Genomic DNA, 19,210 nt, shown 5'->3' on the forward strand with positions numbered 1-19,210 from the left:
CTACCTGGTTAAATAAAGGTGAAATAAAATTTAAAAAATAAAAATCACTATGTCCAGCTGTTTTTAATCGAAGCAAAGATAGTTAAAGGGAACGCACCATAGCAGGCAATTGTCAAATCTATTTTCTATGCAAAGTTTCTAAATGTCGACAAAAAAAAATCATTGGACAAGTGAATGGAAACATAGCTACTGACAGCAGAAATAAAGGCCAGAGGATGCTGGCTGTCAAAGGCTTGGCAAGGCCACGGCCAGCAGTCCTGTAGACAGTCCTGCTTAAAGGTCACAGACTGGACCTTTTCCCACTTAAATCAAGGCTCTTGACCTCAGGGTGAAACTACTAACATTTACCACTGAAGCAGATTGAGTAAAGGTAGAAACCTACAGCTGAAGTAAGGACAGAAGGTTAGGAGAGGTCTCCTACACACAAAAGAGCTCAGGTAAGTCATTAAAATGAAGATGTCAAGAAAGAGCTGAGAAGTGGTTGAATGAAAGGAGTGAGCAGGGTAAATAAAGGCTGTATCCAACACTGTTTTAATCGCCTTTCATTCAAATAAAGGTTATATTTAAAACATTTAAATTTCAAAGTATCAAGCCTCTCAAGCCAATTCATAAACCTTTTATTGAGAAAGCACCTTTTACTATGTGTTTGTCACTGAGAAAAACCCAGTCTCCAAACAAATCCTCTGAAGCATGCTCCACATCATCTGTCTGAATGTGTCCATCCTGTGGGGAGATGTATTATCATGTGGTGAGGGAGACACTTGCACTCAACAGGAGATCCAACTCTATTGATGCAGATGGTGATATCGAATGCCACACACACAGTAAAAAATGCAGACACATACACACACACTAGTGTGTATGTGTTTGTGTGTGTGTGTGTGTGTGTGTGTGTGTGTGGGTGTGTGTGTGTGTGTGTGTGTGTGTGTGTGTGTGGGTGTGTGTGGGTGTGTGTGTCTTGATTTCAGAACTAGTTTGGTGTCTAAGTCAAACTAATGGGAAAGTATAGGTGGTATTGATCAATGAGGTACAGGTAACTGCCAAAATAAAGGAAACACTTCAGTAAATGAGGGGTGCTGAGTATGTTGAAAGCAGGTCCTTCCACACAGGTGCTGTTCCTGAGTTAATTAAGCAAGTAACATCACATCATGCTTGGGGTCATGTATACAAATGCCCACTTGCCCATTATTTTGGCTACCATGGCTAGAAGAAGGGATCACAGAGGCTTTGAAAGAGGGGTCTCAAATAAGCATATAGGGGGATTAATTAAAGGGTGTGTGTGTCTGCGCGAGTGTGTGTAAAACACCAAATTATGAAATTTCCCATGGAAGAATGGTGTCGCATCCCTCGAATAGAGTTCCAGACACTTGTAGAATCTATGCCAAGGTGCATTGAAGCTATTCTGGCAGCCCGTGGTGGCCCAATGCCCTATCTATACACAGCCCACCTTGAGGCAAATTACCCCTGAGTAGATTCCACCTACATCACACACACCCATCCTGTATATAAACAATACAATCTGAAAACGTCTGCACCCCCACAATCTCGCTGATGCTGTCAATCTGATGAAGGCTAACCTTCTCATATACATAATCAACTTTAAATGCCGCAGTGCTGATATCTACCTCTTGAGGTGTTCATATTATAAGTCTACAGGCGAAGAAATGAGCTGTCTCTCCTAAACTCAAAGTAATATGTGAGGAGTTTATTTTAGCAGCCTTCCTGTTGAAGAGCCGTCAATGTCAGTGACACTGTGTCAGTGACAATGAGACAGCTCAGTCAACATAGTGTGCTTCCTTCAACACATGCCACTCGTCTTTACAGGTGGAGAGGGTTAGCCGAGTTAGAGGACCACAATAGAAATGTGTACCAGACTTTTTTCCCCGATATACTCAATTCATGTACACTATGTGCTGCTATTTCAGAGATGTTGGGACTATATTGATTTTATAGTGTCAAATATATTCAGTCAGCATTGGCCGTGATGGGGATTCCAGATCTAAAGAGAGCAAAAGCCTGTTTGGGTTCATTTAAATTGACAACACAATGTTTACTGCATGACAAAAATAAATAAAAAATCTTACCAAATGTTTATCCAATAAGGCACCTAGAATCCATAAAAGCTGCTGCAGATGACATCATTTAAATCAGTGGACTGCTCCTCCACTGGCGTCAATCAATAATCGCTCTAATTAACTTTAAATGCCACACTAACTATTACACACACACATTTATCTCTGAGTAGTATCCCCCATAGACAAGCAAAGATAACACTATTGCAAACAGATAACTTTTAATAATGTTTCAAATTACTATTGCTAAGGGTCGGTAGAGGTTTATAGTGCAGGGCAGTGTCTTTTCCATTGACAAGATCACTTAAATTCACTTATCTTTCCAAAAATTTTAGACACAAACATTTGTCTAAATTGCCCCATTCCAGAATCCTAGAAGTCAAGCCTGTGGTGATTACGGAAAGGAAAAAGTGCCCTGTGAAGGTTTTATTTGTGTAGGACTTTATTAATACAATGTCATTGTGGTAAAGCATTAAACTAAAAGGCACATTCCAAAATCCCTTGAGATCCAGTCTGGACAGAGGGGTCAAGCCCTGATCTCCTAACTGTAACGGTAATTCCCAATAATGCTTATCATTTCCTGTTTCAAACAACACCAATAACATTTAAGAGCTTCAAACAACCCCAATACCAGACATACACATCACAGTGTGTGACGCAGGGAGAGAGTAAAGCTACGGTATTTACCTTCCATGACGTAGACCAGTGAGCCCACGTCACCTTCCTTGATGATACAGCTGTCTTTGCCATACTCCACAGGGTACATGCAGTCCACGATCTCCTGGATCTGAGACAGCTCCAGGTTCTTCATGAAGTCATTGTCCAATATGGCTTCCTTGATCAGGTCCTTAGACCTGGGTTAGAGGAGGAGGAAGTAGGGAAAATGGGATTAATATGGTAATATGTAATTGTAAGGAATTTGTGTTTTCCTTAGCATTGTTTAGGTGGAGTGGATACCCCCTAGCCATTTCTTTGCCTCTTTTTTACACCTTAATGTGCCTAAAAAAGCAAGGTGGAAACACTGAACGATTGCATAATACCCTACAAAAAGTTGACTTAATTTAGATTCAGCAGTTCAATGTCTACTGTGGTGTATTTTGAGCCTGCTGAATTTGAAATCCTTTTTCAAATGAATTTTCAGGAAATAACCCATTAAAAAAACATGTTTTCAATTCTGTGGTTTCAAGGTGACTCGTATTTGATTGGCTTCAACAGCTGGAACAAGAAACACAGGAAATCAATGCCGAACAGAAATGTATTGATCTGATTAAAAGTACACTTTGTAAAGACTAATTTGCTTAGACTTTCTACAATAGTAATCCACATAGCTCGTTTAAGAGATGTGAACACAGTTATTTTATGCTACGAATATGCTGTGCAACCTCTTGCTATGGGATAGTATGAGCCAAAGCGCAGTAATAAATGTCAGGGGTGTATTCATTAGTCACACACCGTAGCAAAGCGTTTTGCAACTGAAACAGTTAAAACCTCTTAAGGATCCACCCCTTTTTTTCAATTTTAGCCTAAAATGACATACCCAAATCGAACTGTCTGTAGCTCAGGCCCTGAAGCAAGGATATGTATATTCTTGGTAGCATTTGAAAGGAAACACTTTGACGTTTGTGGAAATGTGAAAGGAACATAGGAGAATATAACACAATAGATCTGGTAAAAGATAATACAAAGAAGAAAAAAACATTTCTTTTGTATTTTTTTGTACCATCTTTGAAATGCTGGAGAAAGGCCATAATGTATTATTCCAGCCCAGGTGCAATTTCGATTTGGCCAATAGATGGCAGCAGTGTATGTGCAAAGATTTAGACTGATCCAATGAACCATTGTATTCCTGTTCAAAATTTGGTATTAAGTCTGTCCAGGTGTGCCTAATTTGTTTATTAATAACTTTTCATGTTCAAAATTGTGCGCTCTCCTCAAACAATAGCATGGTATTCTTTCACTGTAATAGCTACTGAAAATTGGACAGTGCAGTTAGATTAACAATAATTTAAGCTTTCTGCCAATATCAGATATGTCTATGTCCTGGGAAATGTTCTTGCTACTTACAACCTCATGCTAATCGCATTAGCCTACATTAGCTCAACCGTCCTGTGGAAGGGGCACCGATCCCGAAGAAGTAAAATACAGAAAATGTTTTGCACAGAAAACAAATATTTATATTGGATAAATTCCGTCCCTGTTATGTTCTGTTTGCTTCCGTTCTGTTTGTTTGTTAGTGAATAGGCCTACACCCCTGGTGTTTGCATGAACCAAAAAACACAGAGTACAAGGCTAATACAAAGTTTTCTATTCTAAACTGCCTCATTTTCCCAGCTGCTTTAGAAGCCAAATTCAAAGAAAGCCAGAGAGAATAACATAGTCATATCAAAAGAGATGGGGACAGGGAGGGATGTTAATTTAGGCAGAGCCAAGCTGAACAAATGCCCAAAATCTGTACAATCCTTTCAGACATGAGTTTGCAGAGAACAGTTTGTTGATTGAGTATTTTCTCAGAATGAGGTTCAGAAAAAGTGACAGATGGAGAGAAAGTGAAATGTACGTAGAGGTTGACCATTGAGAAGAAAGTAAACGAGGGGGAGAAAATGGGAAAAGTAAGGAGGGCAAAGATGCAGGGAGGGGGAGCAGTGCAGGAACCGGGGGGCCATAAAAAAAAGTGGAGTTGTGTCAAATGTTTATGTGGCAATGCAGAAACCCATAGGTGAGCTTGAGGTATAGCACCCAAAGAGGAGTGTAATGACACTTCTGACATTCCACTCCAACGCATTTCCCTCATCTGGCGCCAACCACAATTTGCAAATCATTGCTGTTTGTTCATTTTGCTAGCATTTTCAAACATATTCCTATCGCTTAACATGTCCAACAGTTATTTCACAAAATATCACACACGAGAAGAAATGTAAACATTGTTTAATAGAGTTTAAAGTATTGTATCGCCAGCCCCTACTCACCACCGCGGATTGTGTGAGTGAACTGCACGTTCTCATTACTGAGCACGCGCACCTGATGGATAACTATGCGAATGTGACCGGCACGCACGCTCAGTAATTAGAATGTTGAGGGCTATTTTCATAATCCTTATTCGTTAAATGCTTTTCATGTAATATTATGTCCTCACATGTTGAAATGTACTATGGTATTGATGTTTAAATTATTGTGAGTGATCCGATTATAGAGTGACATTTAATTGATGTGTTAGGTTCTAAATGACAGGGTAAAAACTATTAAAAGCTCAAACCAAGTTTATTCACCCAATAGGTCAGACAGCTGAACAGACCAAGATGGTGTTCCCAACAGCACAAGTGTATATATACCCCAGTTTAGATTACGTCTCCTCCTTCCCTCTAAACATTAATTATTTATTGCTAGGCAGGAAGTTAAGTGATGTGGGTAATAAACTGCTCCTTCTCCATTAATGTGACCTGACCTGACCTCGGCCACCATTCCTCTCTAATCCACAACTCTCCACCCTTATCAGTGACCACAACCATGTGATTGCCTTTCCCTCACACAGTAACATTCCAATCTGCTGGCTCATATCCAACCTTAATTGACTCCACCATATGCATTCCTCCTACAGACAACCATTAACTTCTGGTGTAACAACCAGACTGTGGCCCTTCTCCTTTCCATAGGATACCTGATGATTAACCATTTTTGAAGTTTATAAATCAGAACCCATCAGATTAAATACCTGTGAAGGTGCATTTTGGATAATCCTATTGATATATTGTTTTTTATTTTAAGAGTCTCTGTTTATATGTCAGTGTTAGTTAGCATCTTGTTAATATCCATGGTCCCAGCTCACATTCTGCACCTAAACACCACAATTTTGCACCTGATTCCATTGATGCTTTGCAGCCCCTTGACAAAATCTCAAATAAAACCCCATTCCCTAGTGCACTACTTTTGAACAGAACATAGAATTAGATTAGACAAGATTGGGTGTAATGTGCTGTATACTGAGATGTTCTGTGTCTGTTATGTACTGAAATCCTTCCACAGGGAAGCAGACAGGGTAGTGTCATGCGGCTCTCTATCATCCAATTCTGTAAAAGAGGCTAATCACATGTAACAGGGTTAATCCAACGAGAACTGCTGTCTTCAAAGAGAAGCTTGGATAAAATAGGGACAGGAAACCCTTTCTACCTCTCAAAGGATGCTGAGAATAGAACTCACAAAAGGGAGACGGTTTGAAGTGTTGCCCGAGCTTCTAAAGTCCCGCCCAGAATTCTGTGGCAACACACCACCAAACACCCCTCTGTTCCTAGCCTAGTGGTTAGAGCGTTGGGCCAGTAACTAAAAGGTTGCTGGATCGAATCCCCGTTCTGTTGTTCTGCCCCTGAATGAGGCTGTTAACCCACTGTTCCCTGGGTGCCGAAGATGGAAGTCAGAGGGGTTGGGTTAAATGCTGAAAACACATTTCAGTTGAAGGCATTCAGTTGTACAACTGACTAGGTAGTCCCCTTTCCTCTTTAGGAGTGACCACATACAGCCAGACTGACAAAATATAATACAATAATATATGTAATTTAGCAGACACTTTTATCCAAAGTGACTTACTTACAGTCATGCGTGCATACATTTTATGCCTATTCTTTTTTGATGTTATGAAGGTATAAAAGGAGCATACTTTAAAAACAACACTATATTTCAATCTACCCTTTAATCGTAACCATGAGAGAGTAAAGAGAAGCACAGTAGGGAGGGGTAACATTTTAGCATACCTCCAGAAGCTTCTCTCCTTAACCCTAACCCTGACTTTGACAGATTTACACCCAGGAAAGGAGTGAGGGTTCCTGGCCTCCCTACTACACTACGGACCCCAGAGTGAAGGAGCCTGCAGTCCAGTAACTTCTCTCTGTTTCATGTCCTCTATACTCCAGCCAGCCACCCCATTACACACCCAACCTCCTCTCCTCCTCCTCTCCTTCCTCTTCTCTTTCTCTCCGTTGGAAGGGAAGATACACACACTCAGTCAGGTTTGGGGACTGAACACGGTCTGTCTTCCTTAAAAGGAGAAAATATGCTCTTTTAGAAGAATAAGGGAGAGAGAGGTTGAGCGAGTGAAAATAGAGATAGAGAGAGAGACCAACAGACATAATCCAGAGAACTAGGTTTAAATATAAAGAGAGTAAAACTGTGAGAGAAAGAACAAGGCCATTAATATACCTCAGCATTTTAAAGGCCACATCTTTTTAAAAACAGGTTTTCTAAACCCTCTGATGAAGGCCAATAGGCCGACACATACGCTGAATAAACAAAGTATTACTGACAAGAGCAGTCTGCTGTTTTTTATTTTTTTTCAGCTATCTAAACCAATACAGACAAATAAATAAATATTGAAAGTTGGTCAAACAGAGGAGAGACATTGATTTCCAAGCCATTGAGTAAACATCACAGTGCTCTGTTCTAATTGATAGAGGGGCAGCTCAATTGAAACTCATTACTCAATGGTTGTCAAAGGCCTCTGCGTTGACAACCATAAATGTCTGCTTGTTCAAGACAATGACTATGATGACAACATGCTTTTACTTAAAAAATGCGCCAAAACTGTTCTGAAGTTGTCTAAGGTGAATGAAAGTGAAGTATAACCTTTCAAACACTGACGGTACAAAACCTTTCACATTAAGTAATTGTCATTCACACGTTTCAGAGATATCATATAGAGACAAAGGATGTGGCATACAGACTTTCCAAAATGTAATTTGATCCCTACTTGCTGATACCAACACAGATAAGGGGAAGGAAAATAAGGGAATTATTTTGGGCCTCCGTCTCGTGTCCTCATCTGGCACCAGGACAGATACCCAGCTGACCAACACAACCAATTTAATGTGCCTCACTGAAGAAAAACAAAGGAATGAGGTCAGAGGATTAAAAGGGGCTTTGGGTGATATGCTGCACAATGCTGACAGATACAACTAAGAAAAAATACTTTTCCCTCTTCAAATAATAACCTCCCTTCATGTTGACTCTTCCTCAATGAAACCCTAAAATCATATTACATGTGCAGCAGGCCACCAGGACAGAACCATTCTTATCTGGCTTCAATGGACACAGCTGGCCACTCAGCAAGGCTTATTATTCAGCTGATTTCTATGCGTCTTTGATGTTTCATGTAGACTAAAACACCTTTTATAGCTACAGGTACCACACATCTAATAAGCCTATCAGAATACAGAAAATCTGAGAAAACATATCATCACCACCACAATCATATTCTCAAGGTAAGTGATTTCCAGGCTTTTTAAATTGATTAAACCTCAACTCAATTTTGAAGACAGTAAATAATTATAGCATCAATAACCCTTTTTGTTCAGGGTTTGATTTCCAGAGACAAGCATCAAATGTTTCTTATCCATCTTGAGGTGTGTATTGATTTTGAGTGGTATGTTAGACAAAGGAATGTGTCTCTAAATGCATGAGACCACACACAAGTTTGTTGGAGAGAGAGGTGAGTGTTGATTGTGTACTGTACGTATGTGCATGTGTGCAGAGACAATAAGAGGAGTGTGTGTGTGTGTGTGTGTGTGTAGAGAGACAGAGATTTTACTGAGTTACAGTTTATATAAGGAAATCAGTCAATTGAAATACATTCCTTAGGCCCTAATGTATGGAATTCACATGACTGGGAATACAGATATGCATCTGTTGGTCACAGATATTTTAAAAAGGTAGGGGCATGGATCAGAAAATCAGTCAGAATCTGGTGGGACCACCATTTCCCTCATGTAGTGCGACACATCTCCTTCACATAGAGTTGATCAGGTTGTTGATTGTGGACTGTAGAATGTTGTACCACTCCCCTTCAATAGCTGTGTGAAGTTGCTGGATATTGGCGGGAACTGGAACACCCTGTTGTACATGTCGATCCATGGCATCCCAAACATGCTCAATGGGTGACATGTCTGGTGAGTATGCAGGCCATAGAAGAACTGGAACATTTGTGTACAGAGCCCTGTGACATTGGGGCCTTGCATTATCATGCTGAAACATGAGGTGATTGCAGCGGATGAACGGGCCTCAGGATCTCGTACGTGGTCTGCGGTTGTGAGGCTGATTGGACGTACTGCCAAATTCTTGAAAACTATGTTGGGGGCAGTTTATGCTAGAGAAATTAAGATTAAAATCTCTGGCAACAGCTCTGGTGGACATTCCTGCAGTCAGCATGCCAATTGCACACTCCCTCAAAACTTGTGACATATATAGCATTGTGTAGTGTGACAAAACCGTCCATCTTAGAGTGGCCTTTTATTGTCCCCAGCACAAGGTGCACCTGCGTAAGGATCATGTTGTTTAATAAGATTCTTGATAGGCCACACCTGTCAGGTGGACAGATTATCTTGGCAAAGGAGAAATGCTCACTAACAGGGATGTAAACAAATTTGTGTACAACATTTGAGAGAGATAGTCGTTTTGTGTGTATGGAAGATTTCTGGAATCTTTTATTTCAGCACATGAAACATGGGACCAACACTACATGTTGAGTTTATATTTTTGTTCATTATACATTATATTACACATACTGACTGATCCTAGATTTCAACCCATACCGTAATGGGAAAGTGTAATTTATACAGTAATTTTAGGTATTAACAACAGTAAAAAAAAACTCCGCATTCAACACCATAGTACCCTCCGAGATCATCATTAAGCTTGGGGCCCTGGGTCTGAACCCCACCCTGTGCAACTGGGTCCGCCTCTAGGTGGTGAACGTAGGAAACAACACCTCCACTTCTCTGATCCTCAACACGGGGGCCCCACAAGGGTGTGTGCTCAGCCCCCTTCTGTACTCCCTGTTCACCCATGACTGCGTGGCCACGCACGCCTCCAATTCAATCATCAAGTTTGCAGACGACACAACAGTAGTAGGCCTGATTACCAACAATGACAAGACAGCCTATAGGGAGGAAGTGTGATGCTAGGAAATTAACCTCTCACTCAACCTCAACAAAACAAAGGAGCAGATTGTGGACTTCAGGAAACAGCAGAGGGAGCACCCCCCTATCCACATTGACGGGACTGCAGTGAAGAAGGTGGAACGCTTTCAAGTCCCTCTGCGCACACATCACTGACAAAATAGATGGTCCACCCACACAGACAGCGTGGTGAAGAAGGCGCAACAGTGCCTCTTCAACCTCAGGAGGCTGAAGAAATTTGGCTTGGCACCTAAAACCCTCATAAACTTTTACAGAATCACAATTGAGAGCATCTTGTCGGGCTGTATCACAGCATGGTACGGCAACTGCACCACCCATAACCACAGGGCTCTCCAGAGGGTGGTACGGTCTGCCCAACGCATCACCGGAGGCAAACAACCTGCTCTCCAGGACACCTACAACACCCAATGTCACAGGAAGGCCAAAGCGGCCATAAAGGACAACAACTGCCTGTTCACCCCGCCATCATCCAGAAGGCGAGGTCAGTACAGGTGCATCAAACCTGGGACCGAGAGACTGAAAAACAGCATCTATCTCACAGCCATCAGACTGTTAAATAGCCATCACTAGCGCATTAGAGGCTGCTGCCCTATATACATAGACTTGAAATCATTGGCCACTTTAATAATGGAACCTTAGTCTATGCCGCTCTGACATTGGTCGTCCAAATATTTAAATATTCTTAATTCCATTCCTATACTTTCGATTTGAGTTTATTGCGTGTATTGTTGTGAAATTGTTAGGTATTAATTGATAGATATAACTGCACTGTTGGAGCTAGAAACCCAAGCATTTCACTACACCCCCAATAACATCTGCTAAACACGTGTATGTGACCAAATACAATTATTTGATTTGATTTTGAAACCATTTACTGCAGCATACTGTAAATGACGGTGCATTGTGGGAAAATGTATTTATTTGTTTCCGTCTTGCCATAGATTTTCAATCCGATTTAAGTCAAAACTGTAACTAGGCCACTCAGGAACATTCAAAATCATCTTGGTAAGCAACTCCAGCGCATATTTGGCCTTGTGTTTTAGGTTATTGTCCTGCTGAAAGGTGAATTTGTTTCCCAGTGTCTGTTGGAAATCAGGTTTTACTCTAGGATTTTGCATGTGCATAAATCTATTCCATTTATTTTTACCAACAACAAAAAAACTCCATAGTCCTTGCTGATGACAAGCATACCCATAACATGCTACAGCCACCACTATGCTTGAAAATATGGAGTGTGGTACTCAGTGACATGTTGTGTTGGATTTTCCCCAAACATAACGCTTTGTATTGAGGACATGAAGTTAATTTCTTTGCCACATTGTTTGCCATTTTACTTTAGTGCCTTATTGTAAACAGGATGGATGTTTTGGAATATTTTTATTCTGTACAGGCATCCTTATTTTCACTCACTCATTTAGGTTATTATTGTGGAGTAACTATAATGTTGTTGATCCATCCTCAGTTTTCTCCTGTCACATCCATTAAACTCTAACTGTTTTAAAGTCACAATCGGCCTCATGGTGAAATCCCTGAGTGGTTTCCTTCCTCTCCGGCAACTGAGTTAGGAAAGATGCATGTATCTTTGTAGTGACTGAGTGTAGTGATACATCATCCAAAGTGCAATTAATAACATCACCATACTCAAAGGGATATTCAATGTCTGCTTTTTTTTATTTGTACCCATTTACCAATAGGTGCCCTTCTTTGTGAGGCATTGGAAAGTGGCCCTTGTCTTTGTGGTTGAATCTGTTTGAAATTCACTGCTTGACTGAGGGACCTAATTGTATGTGTCGGGTACAGAGATGATGTAGTCAAAAATCATGTTAAACACTATTACAGCCAGAAGAGGACTGGCCACCCCTCATAGCCTGGCTCCTCTCTAGGTTTCTTCCTAGGTTCTGGCCTTTCTGGGGAGTTTTTCCTAGACACTGTGCTTCTACACCTGCATTACTTGCTGTTTGGGGTTTTAGGCTGGGTTCCTGTACAGCACTTTGAGATATCAGCTGATATAAGAAGGGCTTTAAAAATACATTTGATTTGATTTGATTTACTGCACAAAGAGTGAGTCCATGCAACGTATTATGTGACTTGTTTAGCACATTTGTACTCCTGAACTTATTTAGGCTTGCTATAGCAAAGGGGTTGAGTACTTATTGTCTCAAGATATTTCAGCTTAATTTTTGTAATTCATGAATTAGTAAACATGTCTAAAAACACAAATCCACTTTGACATTATGGGAAATTGTGTGTAAACCAGTGAGTGACACAAAATGTTCCACAAAATGTGGAAAAAGTCAAGAGGTGTGGATACTTTCTGAAGGCACTATATGTTTTTATAGTGCCCCATCAATTTAAAATATATAGTGGACAGATTGGAGTGACAGCTAGTCTTGAACCTTAAATGGTTTTCCCCATATCCTTTTGGTCTGTTTTGCACTGTAGTTGCTGCCAGTTTGGAAGCGTTTGCTAAAGCCTCTAGAAGTGCAAGTGACATAAAACACCAAAAATTCATTAACATGATGTAATGTGTAAATACTTTACCTAGTAGCCAACCTGCTTGCACCAATCCCTTGTAAGTACACAAAAATATTGTGAAATACAAACCCCTCCCCTCAATGAATTTCATTCATTCATCCATTTATTCATTCCGATTATTGTAGCATTTGCTTTTTTACAATATAATACATTTTTACGGTATTGTACTGTGTGTCATTACACAGAATTTGCCACAGAGCTGCCTGTAAATGACTGTCGAATTCATGGTAATCCCTTTACGGTGCATCTGTTGGGTGTCAGACATGATTAATCTACAGAAAGCTAAATGAGTTTATTATTCAACAGAAAAAAACTGGAATAAAGCTGGTATTTTCTGCCCTCTATCTTTCTCCTGTTTATGTACTCACCCACATACATTTGCATATATCCTACTGACTGACTCTGCCAGGCTGGTGTGTTTGTGTGTGTGTGAGAGAGCGAGAGAGAGCGAAAATGAATTAAAGATGCAATACATAACTTTTTGGGGACCCACAAAATTCACATAGAAATTTGACTTGAAGAGCTGTCATTCTCATTGAAAGCAAGTCTAAGAAGCATTAGATCTGCTCTATGTGCAATATTTATATTCTTCCCGTTTTTAAGTTTTGTTTTGTTTTTGCTCTTTTACTGTCGGTTTTGTACACCAGCTTCAAACAGCTAAAAAAATACAATATTATTGTATATGGAACAAATATTTCACAGCGGTTTAGATGGTACAATGGTTCTCTACACTATACGTGCTTGTTTTGTCATAAACTGAAAATAGGCGAACTATTAGAATTTTAGCAACCAGGAAATAGCAGACACATTTCTGCATAGTGCATCTTTAATATTAATGGTTGGGTGGATACATGAATGAATTAATTAATTATTTTACATTCTTCTTTCGGCTTCTAAAGAATTTACTCACTGAGCCATTACAGTCAAATAAGGTATATCATTTGATACGCAATGGCAAAGTGCAAAAAGAAAAATCATTCAATGTGGGAAACCCTTGATTTGAAATGGCAAGAATATGACAGATCTCACACCTGATGCGCCATACGCACACTTAAAAGAGGGCACAATGGATAAACACAGCCAGGGGCTGTATCACATAACGTCAAAACATGATACAGTAATGCAGAAACAGGCACCCCTGTTGTAACTGTACACCTACTGTGGACTTTTGGGGTAGAAAGGCAGCGTGACATGGCTAAGATCATGGATGTCGAATGCGGTGGGTTCGGCAGATATCGCCTGTCTCTTAGTTCGTTGGTGCTCGTGCAGCTCGGTCTGTTTGACGACCTGTTGCGTGGCCGGTTTGATAACGGACCGGTATTTATCCAGTTCGTTCTGTAGTTTTTGTATCAGTTCATCTTTTTGGTCAAGCTCCAGTTCTAGCTCATCAATGAGCGTGTCCCGCTGCCGCAGCTCCTCAATCTTCTCCTGAAGCGCGTATTGGAGGTCGCGCAAGGTACCCATGTTAATCCCAGACGGAACTTCAGAAAACTTTATCCAAAGCTATCCAGTTGATACTGTAGCCTATTCCTTCTCCTCTTCTACCCTGACTGAAAGCTGTATCCCGCATCAACAGCTTTAAACATATATCCTCCCTCCAGTCCTTGATTCCCAAACGGCTTGCTCTCCGTTGATAGAGTTTGAATATTTCAAATAGGCAAATACAGTAGATGAGGCGACACTGAAGGTGAACCGCCGAGAGCACCGCAGTCTGGAAATGTAAAGTTTGTCTTTATATGTCTAGATGAGAGTGTCAGTGGCCAGGCAGGCTGGTCCTCCCCGAGTGCGTCAAACTGCGACCTGGAGAGAGCGCAAGGCGAGAAGGGCGCCTACAGGAATCCGAGGTACAATGCAGCCTGTGCGCACACGAGTGAATCCTGTGAGAACAACATTTACAGGGGAACTGGACCAGTCTTTGGCTAAGGTAAGTTGTCATTGAAATACATACATAGCGGGGGAAGTAGGGGTGCTGAGGGTGCTGCAGCCCCCCCCGAAAAATCAGAATCCCCCCAAAATATGAATAAAAAAGTCATTTATTAGTGGACTGCTATAGCCATTTGTTGTGCAGGTAAAAACTTTTTTTCAAGGTCACCCTCCCATCACATTTCCCATCATCAATCATGAATGATAATTCTTGAAGTTGTACCTGTGAAACGTTTCCATGCCAACCATTTGATCTCAATCATTTTCATGGGAATATGAATGTAGACCTTCTTGAGTTATGTACAGTGTTGTTTCAAAGTACCATGATGTTTAGAACTATGTACAGTGTGCTAATTTTAGAGCAAATAGTGTTAACAAACTGTAGAGTAACTGTGTTTTGTTTCAATCAAAGCACATACACTGAGTGTACTTTTTTTTATTTTTTTTATTTCACCTTTATTTAACCAGGTAGGCTAGTTGAGAACAAGTTCTCATTTGCAACTGCGACCTGGCCAAGATAAAGCATAGCAGTGTGAACAGACAACACAGAGTTACACATGGAGTAAACAATTAACAAGTCAATAACACAGTAGAAAAAAAGGGGGAGTCTATATACAATGTGTGCAAAAGGCATGAGGAGGTAGGCGAATAATTACAATTTTGCAGATTAACACTGGAGTGATAAATGATCAGATGGTCATGTACAGGTAGAGATATTGGTGTGCAAAAGAGCAGAAAAGTAAATAAATAAAAACAGTATGGGGATGAGGTAGGTGAAAATGGGTGGGCTATTTACCAATAGACTATGTACAGCTGCAGCGATCTGTTAGCTGCTCAGATAGCTGATGTTTGAAGTTGGTGAGGGAGATAAAAGTCTCCAACTTCAGCGATTTTTGCAGTTCGTTCCAGTCACAGGCAGCAGAGTACTGGAACGAAAGGCGGCCAAATGAGGTGTTGGCTTTAGGGATGATCAGTGAGATACACCTGCTGGAGCACATGCTACGGATGGGTGTTGCCATCGTGACCAGTGAACTGAGATAAGGCGGAGCTTTACCTAGCATGGACTTGTAGATGACCTGGAGCCAGTGGGTCTGGCGACGAATATGTAGCGAGGGCCAGCCGACTAGAGCATACAAGTCGCAGTGGTGGGTGGTATAAGGTGCTTTAGTGACAAAACGGATGGCACTGTGATAGACTGCATCCAGTTTGCTGAGTAGAGTGTTGGAAGCCATTTTGTAGATGACATCGCCGAAGTCGAGGATCGGTAGGATAGTCAGTTTTACTAGGGTAAGCTTGGCGGCGTGAGTGAAGGAGGCTTTGTTGCGGAATAGAAAGCCGACTCTTGATTTGATTTTCGATTGGAGATGTTTGATATGAGTCTGGAAGGAGAGTTTGCAGTCTAGCCAGACACCTAGGTACTTATAGATGTCCACATATTCAAGGTCGGAACCATCCAGGGTGGTGATGCTAGTCGGGCATGCGGGTGCAGGCAGCGATCGGTTGAAAAGCATGCATTTGGTTTTACTAGCGTTTAAGAGCAGTTGGAGGCCACGGAAGGAGTGTTGTATGGCATTGAAGCTCGTTTGGAGGTTAGATAGCACAGTGTCCAATGACGGGCCGAAAGTATATAGAATGGTGTCGTCTGCGTAGAGGTGGATCAGGGAATCGCCCGCAGCAAGAGCAACATCATTGATATATACAGAGAAAAGAGTCGGCCCGAGAATTGAACCCTGTGGCACCCCATAGAGACTGTCAGAGGACCGGACAGCATGCCCTCCGATTTGACACACTGAACTCTATCTGCGAAGTAGTTGGTGAACCAGGCGAGGCAGTCATTTGAGAAACCAAGGCTATTGAGTCTGCCGATAAGAATATGGTGATTGACAGAGTCGAAAGCCTTGGCAAGGTCGATGAAGACGGCTGCACAGTACTGTCTCTTAAATCAAATCAAATCAAATCAAATCAAATTTTATTTGTCACATACACATGGTTAGCAGATGTTAATGCGAGTGTAGCGAAATGCTTGTGCTTCTAGTTCCGACAATGCAGTAATAACGAGCAAGTAATCTAACTAACAATTCCAAAAAAAAAACTACTGTCTTATACACAGTGTAAGGGGATAAAGAATATGTACATAAGGATATATGAATGAGTGATGGTACAGAGCAGCATAGGCAAGATACAGTAGATGATATCGAGTACAGTATATACATATGAGATAAGTATGTAAACCAAGTGGCATAGTTAAAGTGGCTAGTGATACATGTATTACATAAGGATGCAGTCGATGATATAGAGTACAGTATCAACGTATGCATATGAGATGAACAATGTAGGGTAAGTAACATTATATAAGGTAGCATTGTTTAAAGTGGCTAGTGATATATTTACATCATTTCCCATCAATTCCCATGATTAAAGTGGCTGGAGTAGAGTCAGTGTCATTGACAGTGTGTTGGCAGTAGCCACTCAATGTTAGTGGTGGCTGTTTAACAGTCTGATGGCCTTGAGATAGAAGCTGTTTTTCAGTCTCTCGGTCCCAGCTTTGATGCACCTGTACTGACCTCGCCTTCTGGATGGCAGCGGGGTGAACAGGCAGTGGCTCGGGTGGTTGATGTCCTTGATGATCTTTATGGCCTTCCTGTAGCATCGGGTGGTGTAGGTGTCCTGGAGGGCAGGTAGTTTGCCCCGGTGATGCGTTGTGCAGACCTCACTACCCTCTGGAGAGCCTTACGGTTGAGGGCGGTGCAGTTGCCATACCAGGCGGTGATACAGCCCGCCAGGATGCTCTCGATTGTGCATCTGTAGAAGTTTGTGAGTGCTTTTGGTGACAAGCCGAATTTCTTCAGCCTCCTGAGGAGGCTGAGTGAGTGTGGCTGAGGTGCACCCGTGACCGGCTCGGAAACCAGATTGCACAGCGGAGAAGGTACGGTGGGATTCGAGATGGTCAGTGACCTGTTTGTTGACTTGGCTTTTGAAGACCTTAGATAGGCAGGGCAGGATGGATATAGGTCTGTAACAGTTTGGGTCCAGGGTGTCTCCCCCTTTGAAGAGGGGGATGACTGCGGCAGCTTTCAATCCTTGGGGATCTCAGACGATATGAAAGAGAGGTTGAACAGGCTGGTAATAGGGGTTGCGACAATGGCGGTGGATAGTTTCAGAAATAGAGGGTCCAGATTGTCAAGCCCAGCTGATTTGTACGGGTCCAGGTTTTGCAGCTCTTTCAGAACATCTGCTATCTGGATTTGGGTAAAGGAGAACCTGGAGAGGCTTGGGCGAGGAGCTGCGGGGGGGGCGAAGCTGTTGGCCGAGGTTGGAGTAGCCAGGCGGAAGGCATGGCCAGCCGTTGAGAAATGCTTGTTGAAGTTTTCGATAATCATGGATTTATCGGTGGTGACCGTGTTACCTAGCCTCAGTGCAGTGGGCAGCTGGGAGGAGGTGCTCTTGTTCTCCATGGACTTCACAGTGTCCCAGAACTTTTTGGAGTTGGAGCTACAGGATGCAAACTTCTGCCTGAAGAAGCTGGCCTTAGCTTTCCTGACTGACTGCGTGTATTGGTTCCTGACTTCCCTGAACAGTTGCATATCACGGGGACTATTCAATGCTATTGCAGTCCGCCACAGGATGTTTTTGTGCTGGTCGAGGGCAGTCAGGTCTGGAGTGAACCAAGGGCTGTATCTGTTCTTAGTTCTGCATTTTTTGAACGGAGCATGCTTATCTAAAATGGTGAGGAAGTTACTTTTAAAGAATGACCAGGCATCCTCAACTGACGGGATGAGGTCAATGTCCTTCCAGGATACCCGGGCCAGGTCGATTAGAAAGGCCTGCTCACAGAAGTGTTTTAGGGAGCGTTTGACAGTGATGAGGGGTGGTCGTTTGACTGCGGCTCCGTGGCGGATACAGGCAATGAGGCAGTGATCGCTGAGATCCTGGTTGAAGACAGCGGAGGTGTATTTGGAGGGCCAGTTGGTCCGGATGACGTCTATGAGGGTGCCCTTGTTTACAGAGTTAGGGTTGTACCTGGTGGGTTCCTTGATGATTTGTGTGAGATTGAGGGCATCTAGCTTAGATTGTAGGGCTGCCGGGGTGTTAAGCATATCCCAGTTTAGGTCACCTAACAGAACAAACTCTGAAGCTAGATGGGGGGCGATCAATTCACAAATGGTGTCCAGGGCACAGCTGGGAGCTGAGGGGGGTCGGTAGCAGGCGGCAACAGTGAGAGACTTATTTCTGGAGAGAGTAATTTTCAAAATTAGTAGTTCGAACTGTTTGGGTATGGACCTGGAAAGTATGACATTACTTTGCAGGCTGTCTCTGCAGTAGACTGCAACTCCTCCCCCTTTGGCAGTTCTATCTTGATGGAAGATGTTATAGTTGGGTATGGAAATCTCTGAATTTTTGGTGGCCTTCCTGATCCAGGATTCAGACACGGCAAGGACATCAGGGTTAGCAGAGTGTGCTAAAGCAGTGAGTAAAGCAAACTTAGGGAGGAGGCTTCTGATGTTGACATGCATGAAACCAAGGCTTTTTCGATCACAGAAGTCAACAAATGAGGGTGCCTGGGGACATGCAGGGCCTGGGTTTACCTCCACAAAACATCAACAAGAATGAGTAGAAGAGAGACTGCTTAAAGTAGAGAATTCTGCACATGCGCAGAAGCTTCGAACCTTTAGCTGTCGGAAAGAGGGTTCCAGAGAACTCAGATCGGCAGCAACTCCAAAA

At 42.1% G+C, this 19,210-nt stretch overlaps 1 protein-coding gene across 2 annotated transcripts in view; it reads right to left on the bottom strand.

The window, feature by feature from the left end:
- The window catches only part of LOC112253028 (cGMP-dependent protein kinase 1), a 143,618-nt gene that overhangs the window by 104,882 nt on the left and 19,526 nt on the right, over window positions 1-19,210 (bottom strand). The window contains exons 1-2 of one of the 2 annotated variants that reach the window (XM_024424887.2): window positions 13,725-14,431; window positions 2,760-2,926 (exon numbers count right to left, since the gene is read on the bottom strand). In XM_024424887.2, coding sequence (XP_024280655.1) covers window positions 2,760-2,926; window positions 13,725-14,029 — 472 coding nt within the window. In that variant the 5' untranslated portion in view covers window positions 14,030-14,431. Of the gene's footprint in view, window positions 1-2,759; window positions 2,927-13,724; window positions 14,432-19,210 lie in introns of those variants that run through there. The other variant, XM_024424888.2, reaches the window with a different exon arrangement.

Source organism: Oncorhynchus tshawytscha, linkage group LG06 (genome assembly GCF_018296145.1).
Source record: "Oncorhynchus tshawytscha isolate Ot180627B linkage group LG06, Otsh_v2.0, whole genome shotgun sequence".
Classification (NCBI taxonomy): Eukaryota; Metazoa; Chordata; class Actinopteri; order Salmoniformes; family Salmonidae; genus Oncorhynchus; species Oncorhynchus tshawytscha.